Source organism: Panicum virgatum, chromosome 3K (genome assembly GCF_016808335.1).
Source record: "Panicum virgatum strain AP13 chromosome 3K, P.virgatum_v5, whole genome shotgun sequence".
NCBI classification, from domain to species: domain Eukaryota; kingdom Viridiplantae; phylum Streptophyta; class Magnoliopsida; order Poales; family Poaceae; genus Panicum; species Panicum virgatum.
In genome coordinates this window covers 59889669-59906061 of record NC_053138.1, presented here as the reverse complement: position 1 = coordinate 59906061, position 16393 = coordinate 59889669, and the positions used below count along the sequence as shown (strand labels likewise).

The window sequence follows — 16393 nt, the reverse complement described above, 5'->3', positions numbered from 1 at the left end:
ATTAAAAAAATAACTAATTATACAGTATAAATGTTTTATACGAGATGAATCTTTTAAACCTAATTATTTCATGATTGGACATTAATTGTTAAATAACAACGAAATATGTTACAGTACCAAAACCCAAACTTTTTCGCGAACTAAACACAGCCTCAAAAGCAGAGGTGTGTCCCAGTTCACTTCTCACAGAACCTGTGTCCATCTAGAGAATTTTTATTTTTTTAATACGATTTTTACAGTAATTTTGGATTAATACTCCTAACATGAGAAATTCCAAAACTAGACCTATATCGTCTGCCCAACGGACGAAATTTAAATTCCGTCCACCCAGCAGACGAAACTTGCCTATTTCGTCTTCCAAACCGACGAAATATAGAAATTTCGTCATCTAGATGGACGAAAATAAATTTCGTCCAACCATTAGACGAATATTATATTAGATCTTTTTTGCTGTTTTGAACATTCATCACTGTTGAGTTATTATTTTTGTATACAAACTTCTCGACCTAATGTAGATAATTTTGTGTACTCCTATAGGTCGAGAAGATTGTATGCAAAAACAATAACTCAACGGTGACAAATGTTCAAAACAGCATAGAAAAGATCTAAATTGAAAAAAAATAAAGTAAACTAAATTTTGTCGGATGGGTAGACGAAATTTAAAGATTATTTTCGGCGGATGAAAATTGAGATTTCGTCCACTGAGTACACGAATCTATTTTTGTCTACAAAAATATTATTTTCGTCTAATGATTGGACGAAAATTGTTTTCGTACTTCTAGAAGACGAAACCAGCAAATTTCGTCTGCTCAGCAGACAATTTCGTTTGCTGGAAAGACGATCATGACTTATTTTTGAAAATTATCAAATCTGAAGTATTCCGTAATTACCGTAAACAATCGTATTAAAAAAATAAAAAATTCCTCAAGTGTTCACTCTCTATTCTAGCTACAGCTATTGGCAACTAATGAATCACACACAATACGTTGTACATGGAAGGAGATTCCAGGGCTGTTTGGGAGGGCTCTCCCAAATCGGCTTCACCGCCTCACCAGTGAAGTCAAAAAAAACTAGCTTCACCTGTTCATTTTTTACCTCGGCTCACAAAATGGCTCGACGCTATAGTGCCTCGATTTGCGCCAAACAGATAAAACTGAAGCTGGTAAAAGCTCTCTCAAACAGGCCCTTCATTGTTTCATACATGAGCGCCTGCGTTGAGGAAGGGAAAGAAAAATGCGGAATGGTCAGTGGAGGCGGGAGGGAGTGAAAGAGTGTTCAGTGGCTCCTACGCAGTGGTTACAGGCAACAGCTGCCGCTGTCACTGATGATGTGCGAGCGGCCAATGCGTGAACGCTTGCAACGTCTGACAAAGTCAATCGACGAAACACCATTAAACTGGTTGGTGTCCTAGCTAGCTATAAGATTTACTTTATATGAACTTTTTAATAACTAGGTAATTGCACTATGTCCTGAATCTGAAAATGTGATATTTGATAAGAATGGGACGACTAAGGATTAGAAATAACTGCAGAAACTCTTTATCTGAAGTCTCTCGTGTATTGTCTCCCAGGAAAAAAACATTTGCAAATTTATATTACTCCAGTGAATCCTTCTTTTTCCTCTTGATTTACACAGCCTATTTCTCTCCTGTGGTGTGTATATGTATGTCTATTTTAAACCAAATCTTCCAGAATATGCAGCACCCTCGCAGGTTGAATTGCGCTTGCGCCTTATTTGCTTCAGTTACAGTTACTTCAATAGGGGAAAGACCCTGTCAGCTTAATATGATCCAGGGTCCTTCTCAAGCCATAGCGCTCGACAGCCGGGTAGCCAGCTCTGAACCCACCTCCATATGCTTCGGAAGAATCCGTTTCAATCTGGTTCTTGATGAATGCCCCGAGCTTCTTCTCGAATTCGGTCTTCGCGCCCTTCTTGGAGGTAGGTGCTGAAGATGACGATGACGACGTTGCTGTTGAGCTGGATGCGACGTTGCTACTAGAACCAGCTATGATTTCTGACTCTAGCCACAGGTGGGACAGAACTTGGCAGATGCCCTCTTCAACCTCAATACTAAGATTTCGGAAACCTATAGAAAGAAAATCATGTCAGCAATAGGAGTAGAAATTGTCCTTTTTATGGAAGAAAAAAGGCAAAATAGCCACTTTGATCCTTTAACTTTGCTCCAAGGGTCAAGTTAGTCCCTCAACTTTCAAAAAAACCAATTTGGTCCCTCAACTCTTGTTTTTAGGTCAAATTTGTCCCTATACTGATGTAATGCCTCCTAATACCATGAGACTAATGCTAAAAAGTCATCTTTACTCTTGGCTATTTTCTCTCCTTCACAATTTGCATATTTAGCAGTGGTGCAACAAGTTAATCAAACATGTGCAAGATATTCTTATATGATCTAGACTAATACAAAATAGCATTTCAACACATACGAGAGACATCAAACCAGCAGACAGAATAATAGATCTATTGTGACCTATTATTGATTAATTACAACTGTACAATAATGAAAATTGAGTATGAGAAGGAGCTAAGGGTAAAAATGACTTTTCACATTTATCTCGTGGTATTATGGAGCATCACATCAGTATAGGGACAAATTTGACCTAAAAACAAAAGTTGAGGGACCAAATTGGTCTTTTTGAAAGTTGAGGGACCAATTTGACCCTTGGAGCAAAGTTGAAGGACCAAAGTGGCTATTTTGCCGAAGAAAAATAAGTGCATAAAGTGATGACGATGCATGTGAGGTCCAAGAAAAAAATGTTAGCATAAACAAGTTACCTTTGAGACGAAGATATGCATGCATCATCTCGTGGGCAAGAATGGAGCCAGTTTGTAACCTGTGTAGCCATTATATTGATGAGAGGTAAGAAGACCTATCTAGCTATGCTTCAAACATAAGAACATCATGAGTTCATAGTCCATTAAAGGTTCACGATGGAACTGGCGGAAGTATGCTTGATGGATGGCCTGAATAAAAAGATAAATGAGGAAAAATAAAGGCAAAACAATGTACCTTGGTAGACCATATAATATAAGGATCGCAGTCACTTCACACCGCCGAGACAGCTTGTATGGTCCTGTAATCATATCTAGGATTCTGTTTCCTGGCCCAATCTGTGGTCTTTTTAAGATCTGGAAGAATAGCATCACTCAGTACATGCATATCTTAAAAGTTTACCCATGCAACAGAGTGCATCAATATATAAAGAACTCACCGTTCTGACAATTTGCTCTTCAGAAAGACATAGACCTCTGGTTTCGGGTAGGTGGTGCCCCTTAAACAGAGCAAAATAAAATGGCATAAGTTTGGGAGTATGTGAAGTGTTGTGCACACCAAATAACTATTTCGTATCACTTACATTTTTCTCAGCTTCTAATGCTTCATTCAGAGCCTGTCTCTCAACCAAAAGTAATGGAATTTGCTGTTCTACTTTCATGTTCAAACCTTCAAAAAATTCCTGAATGTCCATGTAAAGGTGTTGACATTCTGGAGTATCCATTATTGAAGAATTGAGGCATTCCAAGCAGAGTTTCCTCCCGTCATCTAATGTTATATACTTGATCTCTCTAGGCTGAATTTCAGGATGGAAGGAACATATAAGAACATGGGTACAAAGTGTAACTTGCAATGTCGTAGAAATATCATCAGGAACATATAACAACATAGACCACTAGTTGAAAAGGAATAGTGGCTGAAGAACTGAGAACCAATTGAGGCACAAAAGTTGATCGCATGGGCTTAGGAATAGTACCCTGCTTACACTTTTGTCATCATTGGTGCAAAAATTTTTACTGAGAGGTATTGTGTTTGGAAAAATTGGGTTATAAGCTGCTCGAACATATCTAAACTCTATTATCAGTTATCACCACAAAACACATTGGTGACATGAACCAAAACCACAAGTTGGCTGGGGTACCACATACTGTGCTGGTATTCCTAAGACTCTAGCACTGAAGTGCATGGTAACAACCAAGAATGTGACAACAAGAAGAGCATAGGAATGAAGTGATATAGCTAATTCCATATATTTATGCTGGCATATAGTGATCTATTGATGTCAAGTAAATAAGTGGTATGTTTCAAATGTTAGTGAAAAGTGAACAGATAACACCCAGGAACTGACCAATCGAACTTTTCTCATTGACAGATATAAAACCCTGTACTGACCTCCATTCTTTCACAACTGCAGCACCTAGGAGTGCCATCATCTTCATGTGAAGGACAGTACTTCTGCATCCAGAAAGGATGTGCTCGGTACTCAATGAGGCCATCTCTATTCGTTGGAATCTAGGGAAGGAAAACGTAACTACGGTTAGATCAAAAAACGTAACTACAGTTATATAGACAGATCAAAAATATAATTCTGACTAATATTTTCATGCTTATCCATACAAATGAATTTTGGACACTTACAAAGTTGTCACAAACATCGCATTTTGGATGAAAAAACTCTTTGTAGCAGGATCTGTGGTACGGCTGATCGTCGTGCATGGCAAACTTCACAAAAGAAGCACTATCATCAATCAGTTGGTTTAATTGAAGAACACTAATATATACAAACATGCTACTCTCATATACCTCATACTCGGATATGGGCTTGTTGCAAGCAAAACATCTGAAGCACTCGGGATGCCAAACTGAACCCATACAACTAAGGAAACGGCCATGGCCAATTGGGTTATGGCATCCAGCACAAGTCCTACACAAATAACAGGACTTCTGGTCAAGTCAGTGTGGGAATGCTAATAGACAAACGGAGTGGACCACGAAATTTACAGCCACATATGATAACTTTAATACGCATGCCCTGCTAGCATATGTGTAGAGGCAATTGTTCCGTGAGTTATCCACTGTTGACCCCCCCCCCCCCCCCCCCCCCCCGCTCTCTCTCTCTCTCTCCACGTTTCACAATCATCCAACTGCCTATATTCTACATGGAAGTTAGCACAATATGACCATACATGTTTATACCATTTCTCTAATAGAAAAATGTAACAGGAAGAGACTTGTGTGACTTCTTACAACTAAAATACCAAACAAACCAGAGGAAGGAATAGACACCTGAATCCACTTGCTGGGTAAACATGTGGAGGTGGCTCCTTTGCTGGAACATACTGTCGAGAAGGCACATCCTCAATAGGAACATTCCATCGACGAGGTACGTTCTCAACAGGAACATTCTGTCGAGGAGGAGATTCGGCATTCAGGCTCTCCTGCAGTGCTCGTGCAAGTTGTTCGTCTTCATCCAAATTATAGTGAGTATCTACATTAAAAACAGCAATGGTGTATTATGATTTCATTTCAAAAGTCATTGTTCCCAAGGATATAAATTTTATATAGGAGGTGAGATAGGCAAATAATGATAAAATAAACAAAGAAGCAAGAGGATGCGGAAAAGTCAGGCCAGCACTAACCAATAGCCACCTTTCCCTTATTTTGATTTTCCTCTGCTAGCGATAATGCAATAGCACGATCTATATCTTCATTATCACTGTCACCATAAGTATCCTACAGTAATGAGGACAAGCATCATTGAATAACAATTCTTTTGTCTTGGGATCGTGCATTCTATAGAACATGAACAATCACATTAAAAGGTATAAGGCTAAAACTTTTCTTTAGGCATAGTTTATATAAACAAGAAATGTCTAGTTACAGTAGAAACTAGAAAGGATAAAGGAATACACATGGCACATTTTGTTCAACAGCAAAGCACATGGACAGAGGCTTACTCTGTTGTAATCAGATGAATGGCCTTCATGCCAGTCTCCGTCATAGTGACCCCTTGAAACTCTATTTACTGAACCCTTGAAAATTTTATTTAACCAGCTCATGATCTTGACCTTATGTGATGATCAGATTTCCTCTATCCTGCAGCAAAGAATATAACAAATTCAGAAGAACTCAGAGAAACCATTGAATTACAATTACAAATGAAAATATATGTTTTCTGGCAAGCCACAAATGAAAAGGTTCTCATTCATCAGTGAACACCTATTCTGTTTTTTTAGCACCTTTTCTGTATTAGCAAAAGGCACAGCATGACTGTAAAAGCAGGAAATCCCTAGTCCCATACCTAGTCTAAATGTGAAACTGCCAAGAAAATCAACGAACCCAGTCTGTTCTCAACAATTCAGACCTGTATCAAAACAGAAACGAATTAGCACACTAGAGGAAAACGCTGCTGAAGCTGAAGGGAGAAAATCAAATTGATCTCTCACAAGACAGAATGAAGAAACACGGATATCAATCCAACTGACTGATTAGTTTCCTGTGACGACTATATTCTTCTTTGCCAAATAAACTACGAATTCAGTCAACAAAGGGACTCACGATTCTACCAAAACCAGCAAAGATAACTGGCGATCATCCTTTCCCCCCGAGCCCCTGCGACTAAACAGTATAAGGCCACTAAGCCCAATCGAAACACCTACATCAAAATCGTCACAATTCAACAAAGCTTCGCACCTCGAAGTGATCCGGAACTCCCAAAACGAGAGGCTCGAGTTCCGCAATCGCGCTTGGCCACACACCAAGAAGACGCGGATGAACCGCTTGAGTGAGCCAGCAAGCGACAGGCTAACCGCCGGCCGCAGCCAGATAGAAAGCTCGTTTTTTTTTTCCTCTCTCTTTTTTTCGTTGATCCAAGAAGGCCACAGAACGCCACAGCACCCGCCCCGCCCGCAGGATAAAGAAAGCGGGGACGGGAAAGCGAGCGAGGGGGCGGGCGACAAGTAGGTGCGCTGCCAGATTCCGGAGGAGGCGGGAAGAGGACAAGGGGCAAGGGAGGAGGCGGAAGCGAAAGGAAGGAGCCGAAGCGTGACATGGACGGCAGGGCGGGAGGCGGAGTAGTGGAGACGCAGCAGACGGGTCAAGAAAAGCTAGGCGAGGAGGGGGTGAGGCGTGGCGTGACGTGACGTCCTCCCCGCGCTGGCACAGCGACGCCTCCCTCGCGCGCGCGATCGCGAGGCAGCAGCAGGATGAGGAGGAGGCGAGGAGAGAGACGCACGGCCACATGGGGCGCGCCGCGCGGCGTGGCGTCGCATTTCGTCGAACACCTTGAGGGCGTTCGAGGTCGCGCGAAGATGGAAACGGGCTTCCGGGATGACGCGCGGTAACTGCCCAACTGGAATGGAGAAGTCTCACTGACTTGACTAGTCAACGCTTTCTGGACGTTTACTGGTCTTGGAATTTCAACTTGAAAGGCCATGCTATTTTCCACCGAATTTTCAAAAAATGGAGCAAGGTTTGGGGTTACATCTTCACCTAATTTTCAAAAAATTGGGATCTCGAGAGTCGGTTTGGCACGTATCATCTAGATGGTCAATTAACAACTTCACATTCCAATGTTTCGAGTATTTTTTTTACAACAAGAAAAAATGCATGTGCAAACTCGAGCAAATAAAAAAATGTCTAGTCACACGTACAAGTTGAGAAATCACTCGAGCATATTTTTTTCATCTTTCATGCTTGTACTCTGTAGATCACTCCAACTAAACCATTGGTACCTCGCTTGGTAGTTGGTTCAGTACCTACCTGTGCTGAATAAGAGAGCACTCAATCACATAATAGTAGGATAACATGTCTACACAACTACACAAAAAGAAAAAAAAAACTAGAACTGCTACACTTGCATTATTCATATTGACAAAGCTAATGTCCTATAATTTTTCTATCCTTGTGGCATGTTAGCTAAGTTGCAAAATGAATATTTTGTTTTGACCTCACAAGATGTAGTAGGTCGATCATGCATAGTCAAGCTACAACTCTTGGGTCTACGGCACACCATGTGGCCAGCAGTTGATTCTTCTTCTTCTTCCTTTGGTGGCGCCACAGTTGCTTCTGCCCATGCACGTTAGGTATATATTTTTGCGCACCGCGTCGTGCCGCAACAAATTCGGCAAAATTTAGCAAAACCCATCATGTCATGTGGGAGGATTATGATTGGTTGGGCGATGTGACACTGAACTAGGTGAAACTAAGATGAACAATTGCACTACATGCTCTCCGACCTGTTAACACGTTGGCAATAGTTTTTTTTTTTTGAGAGCACGTTGGCAATAGATTGCCCAACTCATGATCTAGAATAAAGTAATCCAGATGTCCATTCACAGCATGTACACATACTCATGGAGTCATCAGTCATCGACACTAATCAAAGTCGTTTGGTGAAAGATGGCAGCCATACCGTCATCACAAAATGATGGCATCTTTTTGTAGCTTCCTGTGTCATCTCTGAGGCGCATATATGTCCATTTTCCCCCCTCCACTAATGGCACCACACAAAGTCCATTTCTTTAATGTGCATCTGAAAGATGATGTGTGCCCAGCCAAACTTTCTTTGTCCTAATCATACCCCAACAACCTCCAACTCTTAACTCTATTATCCTATGCAAAATCAAGGCAGCCATGGACAAAATCATGGCCCCACATAAGAACATACTCCTACTTTTGAGTCAGCACTCAGACTCGCACGACCAGGCTCAAGAAAAGCTGAAAAGATCACGTCTCAGGCTCTGACTCCAACTGAAAGAAACATCTACTTTGGAGGAAGAGAAAATCTTTTCAAAAAAAAACTTTGGAGGAAAGAAACTTCTGTTCATTTTTTTGACGGCTATATTTTTCGCCTTTTCATTTTTTTAGGGTGGCTATTTTTCAGTTGAGGTAGGTTATGGGCCCTTTGACGAAGGGCCCATCCGGATGCCAGCCCATAGGCAAGAAAAGGCCCAACCTGCCTTCCTGGCGGCGGCACAACCAGCTCTCCCTTCTCCGGCCGCCGGGCCGCTGCTGAACGGGGGCGGGGATGGAGGAGAAGGCGAGACAGCTCGTCGCCCGCCTCGCCGCCACCCCGGACTCCGCCGTCCGGTACCTCCCCTTCGTCCACCGCGTCCTCACCGTGCCCCTCCTCTCCGCCGCGTCCGCCGTCCTCCGCCTGACCCTGCTCCTCTCGCGGCTCCGCCCGCGCCGCGCCCTGCCCGTCCCCGTCGTCAGCGTCGGCAACCTCACCTGGGGCGGGAGCGGCAAGACGCCCATGGTCGACTTCTTGGCCCGCAGCTTCCACCGCCTCGGCATCTCGCCGCTCCTGCTAACGAGGGTCAGTTCCTGCTCTCGCCTGTCCTTCTCATCATCCTTTTTCTTCAAATACTAGGACACATTGCTTTTGATGCCTGTGTTGATGAACAATCCTAACATTTGGATTTTGGTGTCGCAGGGCTATGCAGGCGGTGATGAGCCAAAGATGCTCCGGAGGCGCCTTTCTGATACTTCAGCCAAGATTGGGGTCGGTGCAAATAGAGCAGCAGTGGCTTTTTCCATGCTGCGAAAATATGGCTACATCCATCATTCTAAAACCTTCTGTGCTGAGAGCAAGCCTTCGTCAACTAGCAAACTGCAATCTGGTAAAATTGGAGTAGCCATATTAGATGACGGTATGCAGGTATATGTATATGTATATGTATATGTGATGCAATTGGTCTTTTGTTTTCAGATACATCTGTTTGACAGTGTAGATGAAGGCATCGTCATGGTAATTTACTTACACGCTCTTTCAAAACAACCATTTCTTTTAGGCAGCATTGGAGCTTGCTCAGAGATGTTGAGATTGTGATGGTTAATGGGTTGGCTCCGTGGGGAAACACTCATTTCATTCCACGAGGACCCATGAGAGAACCTTTGAGTGCACTTGGTCGAGCTGATATTGTGGTCATTCATAATGCTGATCTGGTATGTGTTGTCCTCTCAATCTCTGAGATTATAGTTACCTTGTTTTGTTTTTGTCTACTTTTGTAACGTTACCCAAATGACAAATGCATAAAACTATGCTGTTGAAGTGTGGTTGACCTCTACCAGAAATTTGAGGGACTCTGTCTCTCTTTGCAAACTTGATTTCCTTATGATAAATAATGATTACCTTGAAGAATTAGTGAAGGTAAAGTAGTTCCAGAGATAAGAGAATCTAAATGAAGCCAACTTTCGTCATTTTTGCCTATTATTATGTTCATGGACTTGCCTATTTGAACATGAACTGATGCACTGTAACAATCACCTTTCCTTCGAGCTTTTGTTTTTCTCTGCCAATGAATATCACTATAAGAGGTGAGTGTTGTAGACATGTAGATTGTAATATATTTACCTGAAGAATAATTACTTGGATTGATCTCTGAATTACCACTTACTACTTACCAGGCTTCTGAAGTGCAACTTAAAGCAATCAGGTCTACAATAGAGGAAAATGCAGCAACTTGCTCAGTGTTCTATAGCAGATTGGTTCCATCACATATTTTTGAAGTTAAGAAACCATTAGGGAAAATTCCTCTTAATGTTTTGAATGATAAGATCGTGCTATGTGTTTCTGCTATTGGCTGCCCCAATGCGTTCATTCATACAGTCAGAGAGGTACTATACTTCTTTGATTTGCTTTTGCCATTTTCAATTGCATAGAGAACCCCTTATTTTGGCTTGACATATTGTCTGTCGTAAGCTGTAACAACATGCTATTGTTAGCAAGGGTTGAAGGCTTGAAGCGTGAATTTCCAGCTTTATCAGAAATTTGTTATAGCTCGCACTCAGGGACAAAGCCACTGCTAAATTGATCGTGGTGCGCTGCTCAAAGGACTAATATATTTTCTAAGATTATGTGATGAATATAAACTCAGTTAGTGGGGGAAAACAAGTTTATCCTGGTGCATGGGCACCAGGGATGCCCAACCTGATGTCGCCACTGCTGCACTATTTATGACACTTTTATCTATTTCCTTTATCAATCAGAAGCATTTGATCCTTTAATGTACTAATTATAATCTGTAATATTTTATTAAAAGCATAAAATCCATGTACATTCCATCCAGTGCTGAATTGCAATATCTATTATCGCTGCTGCAGATGGGTCCACTTAAAATTGATAGGATCGATTTCAGTGATCACCATTTCTTCAATGCACATGTAAGTACAGTTCTCTCTTTTCCTTTTCTCAGCATTATCGACTAAAATATTCCACACATACAAATCAAGATGCCTGCATTCAGAATGGGTCTTGAATTAAAATGCATTTTGATGTATGGTCCAGCATGTATATGCGCCCTATCCTACTTATTTGATTGCAAAATATATGACACGCTTCTTGCAATAATGCATCGCTTCACTTCTGTTCTCTGCTAAAGCAATAGAAATTGTCACAGCTTTCTGTGCGTGTGTATTTTAATAGTGATGGCTGTTGTAATGGTTGATTCTCTCTTGTCACTTTACCAACAAATTACAATAGGACCTCAAGATAATCCAAGAAACCGTGAGGAATCTCATGGATCAGCATGGCAAAGATGCCATCATCTTAATTACCGAGAAGGTAGTAGTGCCTTGTGGATCCCCACTGTCTAATATTTTGCTTGATCATCAATTGTCCTTTCAACTAACCAATCCTTTGTTTTGGCATGCAGGATTATGATCGTGATCCAGAGGCCCTTACAACATTGGATGCAAAGGTTTGGGTGCTGTCTTCTTCGTTGCAGATTATGCCTCACAAGGAACAAGGAGAAAATGAATTTATGAGGAAAGTAAAGGAGATTATCATGATTACTGGGCGTGCAAAGCCACATGTGGTGGATTGGACCCCAAGTTGATTACAGTGTGGTTAGATATGATTTTAACCGTAATCATCTGTTAGCGAAACAGTTTTGCCAGTGGATATGAACTTTGCTATGCAGGGTATAATTTTTCTTTCACTTGAGGCATTGTGCTGAGTTCTTGAGTTACAACTGGACCAGGTGTTCCTTTGTGCTGAACTCTTTGTAGGAGTGATAGATATGACATGTACCCATAGCATGAAACTATAGAATACAGTCATATACGTATATTTGGGCTGCTAAGGAATTCATGCATTGGTACACCACTTGATAGCAGAGTATGCGATACTGTAAGAAAAAATACAGGGTTTATCAAATATTTTGCCAATATCTGCGGTGCATTATTTATACACGGTAAGAATTTCCCAGTTAAACTTTCAAGATCTAAACATGATAAAGTAACTAAAATTATTCAATTTGCAAAAACACAAACACCTATTAAGCTCATTTAAACTAATATCTCAGTCATACTCAGATCAAAAGGTTATCCTCCATGAACTCACCGAGAGTCATCTGTTGAGTACTGTCAAATAAGGTTATGATTTGAAGTCAATGACCTTTTACTCAAATATTATAGTCTATGCATGTATCACTAACTAGTTTTTCAGGCCTTGTACGGCATAATTCTCATGTATTGACACTGACAGTTCATGCAAGTGCGGCCTTCAGTCAAAACAAAGAGGAAGAATAGTCAGATTTCATCAAAGAACTTGGAAATGGACGGTCACAGTAGGTACAACGGGGAGGATTCATTGATGATGATTTTTCTTCTCATAAATAGGGAAAAACCATCTGATTTTACACACAAGTTAAACACTTAGTGTCGCACAAATCTTTACCACCACCAAACTTTACACGAGGAAATAAAACACCCAAGTTCTTACCAGCCTCATGTCAGATTGACCAACCAAGACAATACCCTCAGAATACAAAGATTCTATGGTCAGCTAAATTTAACACCTCTACCACTTCAAGATGAACTCCTATCTGATGACAAAACATTACCTGCCTCAGCCTCATTAACATACGGCCTGACGAAAGTCCTTCGCCACCACACTTCAAACGCCCTCTGCAGATTCGGGCAGTTATCCCCCAACTTCAAGAACCTCCCAAACCATGACAGTAGCATAGACCTTTGGTCCTCCAATGGAAGCGTCAGGATCGTCTGCCCGATCCCGTCCTCGACGAGCTTACTGTCAAACGACCGGCAGCTGCATTGCAGCCACGAGTAGTCATCGATCAGCGGTTGCAGCCATACCTGCAGGAGACTGAGACGGGTGTTCTTGGATGGAAGCATCTCCCCTCTCCCAATGCCGACAAACAGCCTCGCCGTGATGCAGCTCACGGTGTACCGAAGTGCTGCCGGCAATTTCGGATGTAATTCAGCAAGCTCCGTTTGGCTTGACCACATAGCCACAAAGCCGTCGCAGATTCGCTGGGTGACAAGAATCTCCACCAGCCATAGGAGATTATCAGTCTCCAGGGTGATCCGCCGCGTAACATTCACTGCATAATCCTCTTCAGATGCTTCTGTAAACAGTCGATGGAGCCTGTCCAAGCACCCTCGGCATGAACTGTACAGCGTTTCAGAACAGATGTCTGAAGATCCATCAGTGCAATGGCTGCTGTCCTTGAGAAGATTCAGAACCAAGGTTTTCATCTCCCGACGCCCCCGATCATCGGTGCTCGTCAGTACCATCTCCATTATGTTTGCCAATGTGTCACCCAGTGAGTTGAGATTCTCAGATGAAATCCTCCTTAGCAGCGGGCTGACTCCATAGTCCTTGCTCTGAAGACGCCGTATCGAGGCCACGACGTTGTCTTCTTCCTCGCCGACCCAAGGGACGGCTTCCAAGTACTCGAGGCATGACTTGACGCATCCATGGAAGCCAAGCACCTCGGCAACCTGCGAAATGGTCGGGGTTCCTTCCAATGGGGGTGAGGATTGCAGAATCGATGGAAGACGCTACGATGGATTGGCAATGCTATTCCTCGTTACCTTCATGATGCGCAGGACGCGGGGGACGCTCTGCTTGAGCAGCCGGTGCTTGGCCTCGTCGCAGTACATGAGGCCGACGGTCTCGACGTAGATCTCCGCGTCGTCGCAGTCGTGGATCTCCACGCACGGCGGCGGCGGGCCGTGGCCGCCGGCGAGCCGCGCGGCGAAGAAGGCGCTGCTCCGGCAGAGGACGTCCCTGTGCACGCCCATCCTGACGGCGATCCCCTCCTTCCCGTACAGCATCACCGTCAGGTCGCTGGTCTCCGGCCGCCCGAACCCGACGCAGATCTTGTGCTGCGGCTGCGGCTCCTGCTGCCCGCCCGCCGGCGCTGGCGCCGGGGCCTCGGCGGCCGCTTGTTCCTGCGGCCGCGGCTCGTCGGCGGGCGCCGGTGGCTCGTCGGTCACGGACGGCGCGGTCTGGACTGACGGCGCCTTGGACGGAGGGGCCGATGGGGTCTTATTCTGCTGCGGCGGCGCCTGCTTGTTGCCGCCGCCGGCGTGGTGGTGGTGGTGGTGGTGGTGCGGGTTCTTGAGGCTCTTGTGCAGCGCCGCCGGGGACGGGCAGCACCAGAAGCCCTCCGGCGTGACGGCGATCGGCACGGTGCGGACCCTCGCCGGCGAGCCCCTCCTCGGCCTCGATCCCTCCATCCCCTCCTCGCTCGAGGCCGGTGGCTTCAGCTTCACATCCAATTGCTCGGAAGAACCTGCTCAGGGGAATCGGCTTGCAAGATCAGAACAAGAAATCCGCGCAAAACCACGTAGCGCACAGCGCGTCGCAACCGCTCAATCGAATTCACCCAGAGAGAAAGAAAAGCAAACGAAAAGATGTCCCATTTTCCGGGCATCCTTCTATCCATGGCTCTGAACAACCGAACAAGAACACCTGCACAAGTGCAGATGCCCACTTCTCGACAGCGACATGGCCACCAACATCAAGAAACACAGTGCGGACACGAACGGCAGCGACGCGGTACCGGATTGCTTGCACGGACGGAAACCATGGCAGGGGCAAAGATTTCACCTCGGAGATCGTCGTCAAACCCACGCTCATGTGATCCTGTCCTGCAAGCCGGCAAGTGACAACGCGAGCCCGAACTGGAATGGAAACAGACTCGGCCGGCTCAACCCAGCAAGGCAAGGCAGCAACTGCTTCTGCAGCCTGTGTCCTGCGTGCTGCGCTCGTTCAGCTGCTGCGTCCTGGAGCTACCACTTTGGGTACATTCCGGTAGGACGGTAAGTAGGATTAGAGAAGCAGTGGAGTAAAGTGGCGGAGAAGCAAGCAAGCAGGGAGGCTGCCAGGCCTGGGATATTGTTGCTCCGAATCCAATGCCTTGGCCGTGTTTAGTTCGAACACAAAAAAATTTTGCGATAGAATCTTACTAATTTGAAATACTAGATGAAGTCTATTTACAAAATTTTTTGCACATGAGTTGTAAATCGCGAGACGAATCTAATGATGCTAATTATTGGGCTGGCCCATTTTTTGAAATAAATTCAAAAACTCTCATACAACCGGTTCCGACCGGTTTACCGGCCGGTTTGACCGGTTTATCGGCCGGTTTACCGGTCGGTTTGACCGGTTTGAAATTCAAAAGCTCCCGTGCAACCGGTTTACCGGCCGGTTTGATCGGTGGGCTGGCCCATTTTTTTTCTTTTTCTTTTTTGATTTAACTTTAAATTCCCAAAAACTATACTAAATGAATGAATTTTTGAGAAAAATTGACACCATTAGATTCATCACAACTTGAAGTATTTTTAGGAATTTTTTGGGAATTTTTCATTTTTTGAATTCAAATTTAAAATTTAAATTTTAGCCGGTTGGGTACCGGTCGAAACCGGAACCGGACCGGACCGGTCAAAGGACCGGTTCCCACCGGTTAGATTAACCTTGCTCACAAGGTGATCAAAAGGACTGCACGATGCAGCAAAAGTCATGAATTGCCTTTTTCTATTTTTTGTGAGCAGATGGAGAGGGATAAAGAGGAAATGAATGGGCCAGACCACACCGGACCATCTCGGTCAGCGATCACATGAGAGGTTGGAGCCCTCGCAGCGCAGGAGGCCTGCGAGACCACATGGAACAGGGATGAACTACCAGCTGGTACTGTATGCAGCTGTGCATCGAGGACCATATTCACTGCGTTCGGCTGTCGGTGTAGCCTCCAGTACTACAGTATTCTCCTCTCAAATCCCTCCAGCTCCAGTCTCCAGCCACCAGTCAGGTAACAGTATTTTTCTCTCACGGCACTCCAGCTCCAGTCTGCCGAACGCAGTGATTATCATGAATCTTGAAATGCGAGTGAGCTACTCTTGTGCAGCAATTGTTTTCTCAATCATTCACCGTGGCGGTTGCAATTGTCATGGTAAGTAATGCTTAGTAGTATGCCTTTGTGGTAAATCCTAAACTGTAAACTTCTTTGATGCGTGGTAGATAATGCTACAACCTTGCAAGCATGGAATGGAAGATTGGGAACTGGCTTTGGCTGGCACGAGAGGACAGCAAGCGCAGGGTGGGATTTTTCAGATCTAGGGCTCCGAGGAAAGCGCGTTGCGCTTTCTTTCACGCTTTGGCACACCCTTTTCTTGTTCTTGATAAGGGAGTAAAGTTGAAGGCTGTTCTGCCTTTTCTATTAAAAAAAATGGAACATAAAAAAATATAGGTGCCTCATATGTTCCACGCCGGATTCACAAGATGCTATCAAATCTGTTATCGGCTGTTTATATACTAGTTGTATTCGCAAAGTTGTACATTCAAAGACCAAA

General features: G+C 44.0%; 3 protein-coding genes across 10 annotated transcripts; 1 reads left to right on the top strand and 2 right to left on the bottom strand.

The window, feature by feature from the left end:
• Positions 1–1489: 1489 nt before the first annotated feature.
• Positions 1490–6863, bottom strand: LOC120699995 (protein DA1-related 1-like). 7 transcript variants are annotated; one of them, XM_039984121.1, is made up of 14 exons: positions 6482–6768; positions 6347–6400; positions 6090–6152; positions 5746–5884; positions 5428–5521; positions 5075–5276; positions 4592–4712; positions 4427–4510; positions 4181–4300; positions 3372–3584; positions 3228–3287; positions 3026–3144; positions 2791–2849; positions 1490–2086 (listed from the first exon to the last, which is right to left on the bottom strand). In XM_039984121.1, the coding sequence occupies exons 4-14, from the start codon at positions 5845–5847 to the stop codon at positions 1755–1757; spliced, it is 1506 nt and encodes a 501-aa protein (XP_039840055.1). In that variant the 5' UTR covers positions 5848–5884; positions 6090–6152; positions 6347–6400; positions 6482–6768; the 3' UTR covers positions 1490–1754. The 7 variants fall into 7 exon arrangements, with proteins under 7 accessions (XP_039840055.1, XP_039840057.1, XP_039840056.1 ...); XM_039984123.1 differs by lacking the exon at positions 6347–6400 and having other exon boundaries at positions 6482–6862; XM_039984122.1 differs by having other exon boundaries at positions 6235–6861.
• A 1887-nt stretch (positions 6864–8750) lies between these two features.
• On the top strand, positions 8751–11900 carry LOC120699994 (probable tetraacyldisaccharide 4'-kinase, mitochondrial). Its single transcript, XM_039984120.1, has 7 exons — positions 8751–9107; positions 9225–9449; positions 9587–9736; positions 10199–10408; positions 10895–10954; positions 11274–11354; positions 11446–11900. The coding sequence occupies exons 1-7, from the start codon at positions 8817–8819 to the stop codon at positions 11626–11628; spliced, it is 1200 nt and encodes a 399-aa protein (XP_039840054.1). The 5' UTR covers positions 8751–8816; the 3' UTR covers positions 11629–11900.
• A 461-nt stretch (positions 11901–12361) lies between these two features.
• Positions 12362–14911, bottom strand: LOC120699993 (BTB/POZ domain-containing protein At3g50780-like). 2 transcript variants are annotated; one of them, XM_039984118.1, is made up of 3 exons: positions 14652–14911; positions 13631–14334; positions 12362–13537 (listed from the first exon to the last, which is right to left on the bottom strand). In XM_039984118.1, the coding sequence occupies exons 2-3, from the start codon at positions 14276–14278 to the stop codon at positions 12602–12604; spliced, it is 1584 nt and encodes a 527-aa protein (XP_039840052.1). In that variant the 5' UTR covers positions 14279–14334; positions 14652–14911; the 3' UTR covers positions 12362–12601. The 2 variants fall into 2 exon arrangements, with proteins under 2 accessions (XP_039840052.1, XP_039840053.1); XM_039984119.1 differs by having other exon boundaries at positions 13631–14879.
• Between the last annotated feature and the right edge of the window lie 1482 nt (positions 14912–16393).

Excerpts from the sequence above, each read along its gene's own strand:
- LOC120699995 (XM_039984123.1), bottom strand. The coding sequence starts at position 5,847 with ATGAGCTGGTTAAATAAAATTTTCAAGGGTTCAGTAAATAGAGTTTCA. Across the intron at positions 3,585-4,180 it reads GCAGTTGTGAAAGAATGGAG|CCTAGAGAGATCAAGTATAT; the intron begins GTCAGTACAGGG and ends CCTGAAATTCAG. Across the intron at positions 3,145-3,227 it reads AAGAGCAAATTGTCAGAACG|ATCTTAAAAAGACCACAGAT; the intron begins GTGAGTTCTTTA and ends CTATTCTTCCAG.
- LOC120699993 (XM_039984118.1), bottom strand. The coding sequence starts at position 14,278 with ATGGAGGGATCGAGGCCGAGGAGGGGCTCGCCGGCGAGGGTCCGCACC. Across the intron at positions 13,538-13,630 it reads GCGTCCTGCGCATCATGAAG|GTTGCCGAGGTGCTTGGCTT; the intron begins GTAACGAGGAAT and ends ACCATTTCGCAG.
- LOC120699994 (XM_039984120.1), top strand. The coding sequence starts at position 8,817 with ATGGAGGAGAAGGCGAGACAGCTCGTCGCCCGCCTCGCCGCCACCCCG. Across the intron at positions 9,450-9,586 it reads TATTAGATGACGGTATGCAG|CATTGGAGCTTGCTCAGAGA; the intron begins GTATATGTATAT and ends TCTTTTAGGCAG. Across the intron at positions 10,955-11,273 it reads ACCATTTCTTCAATGCACAT|GACCTCAAGATAATCCAAGA; the intron begins GTAAGTACAGTT and ends AAATTACAATAG.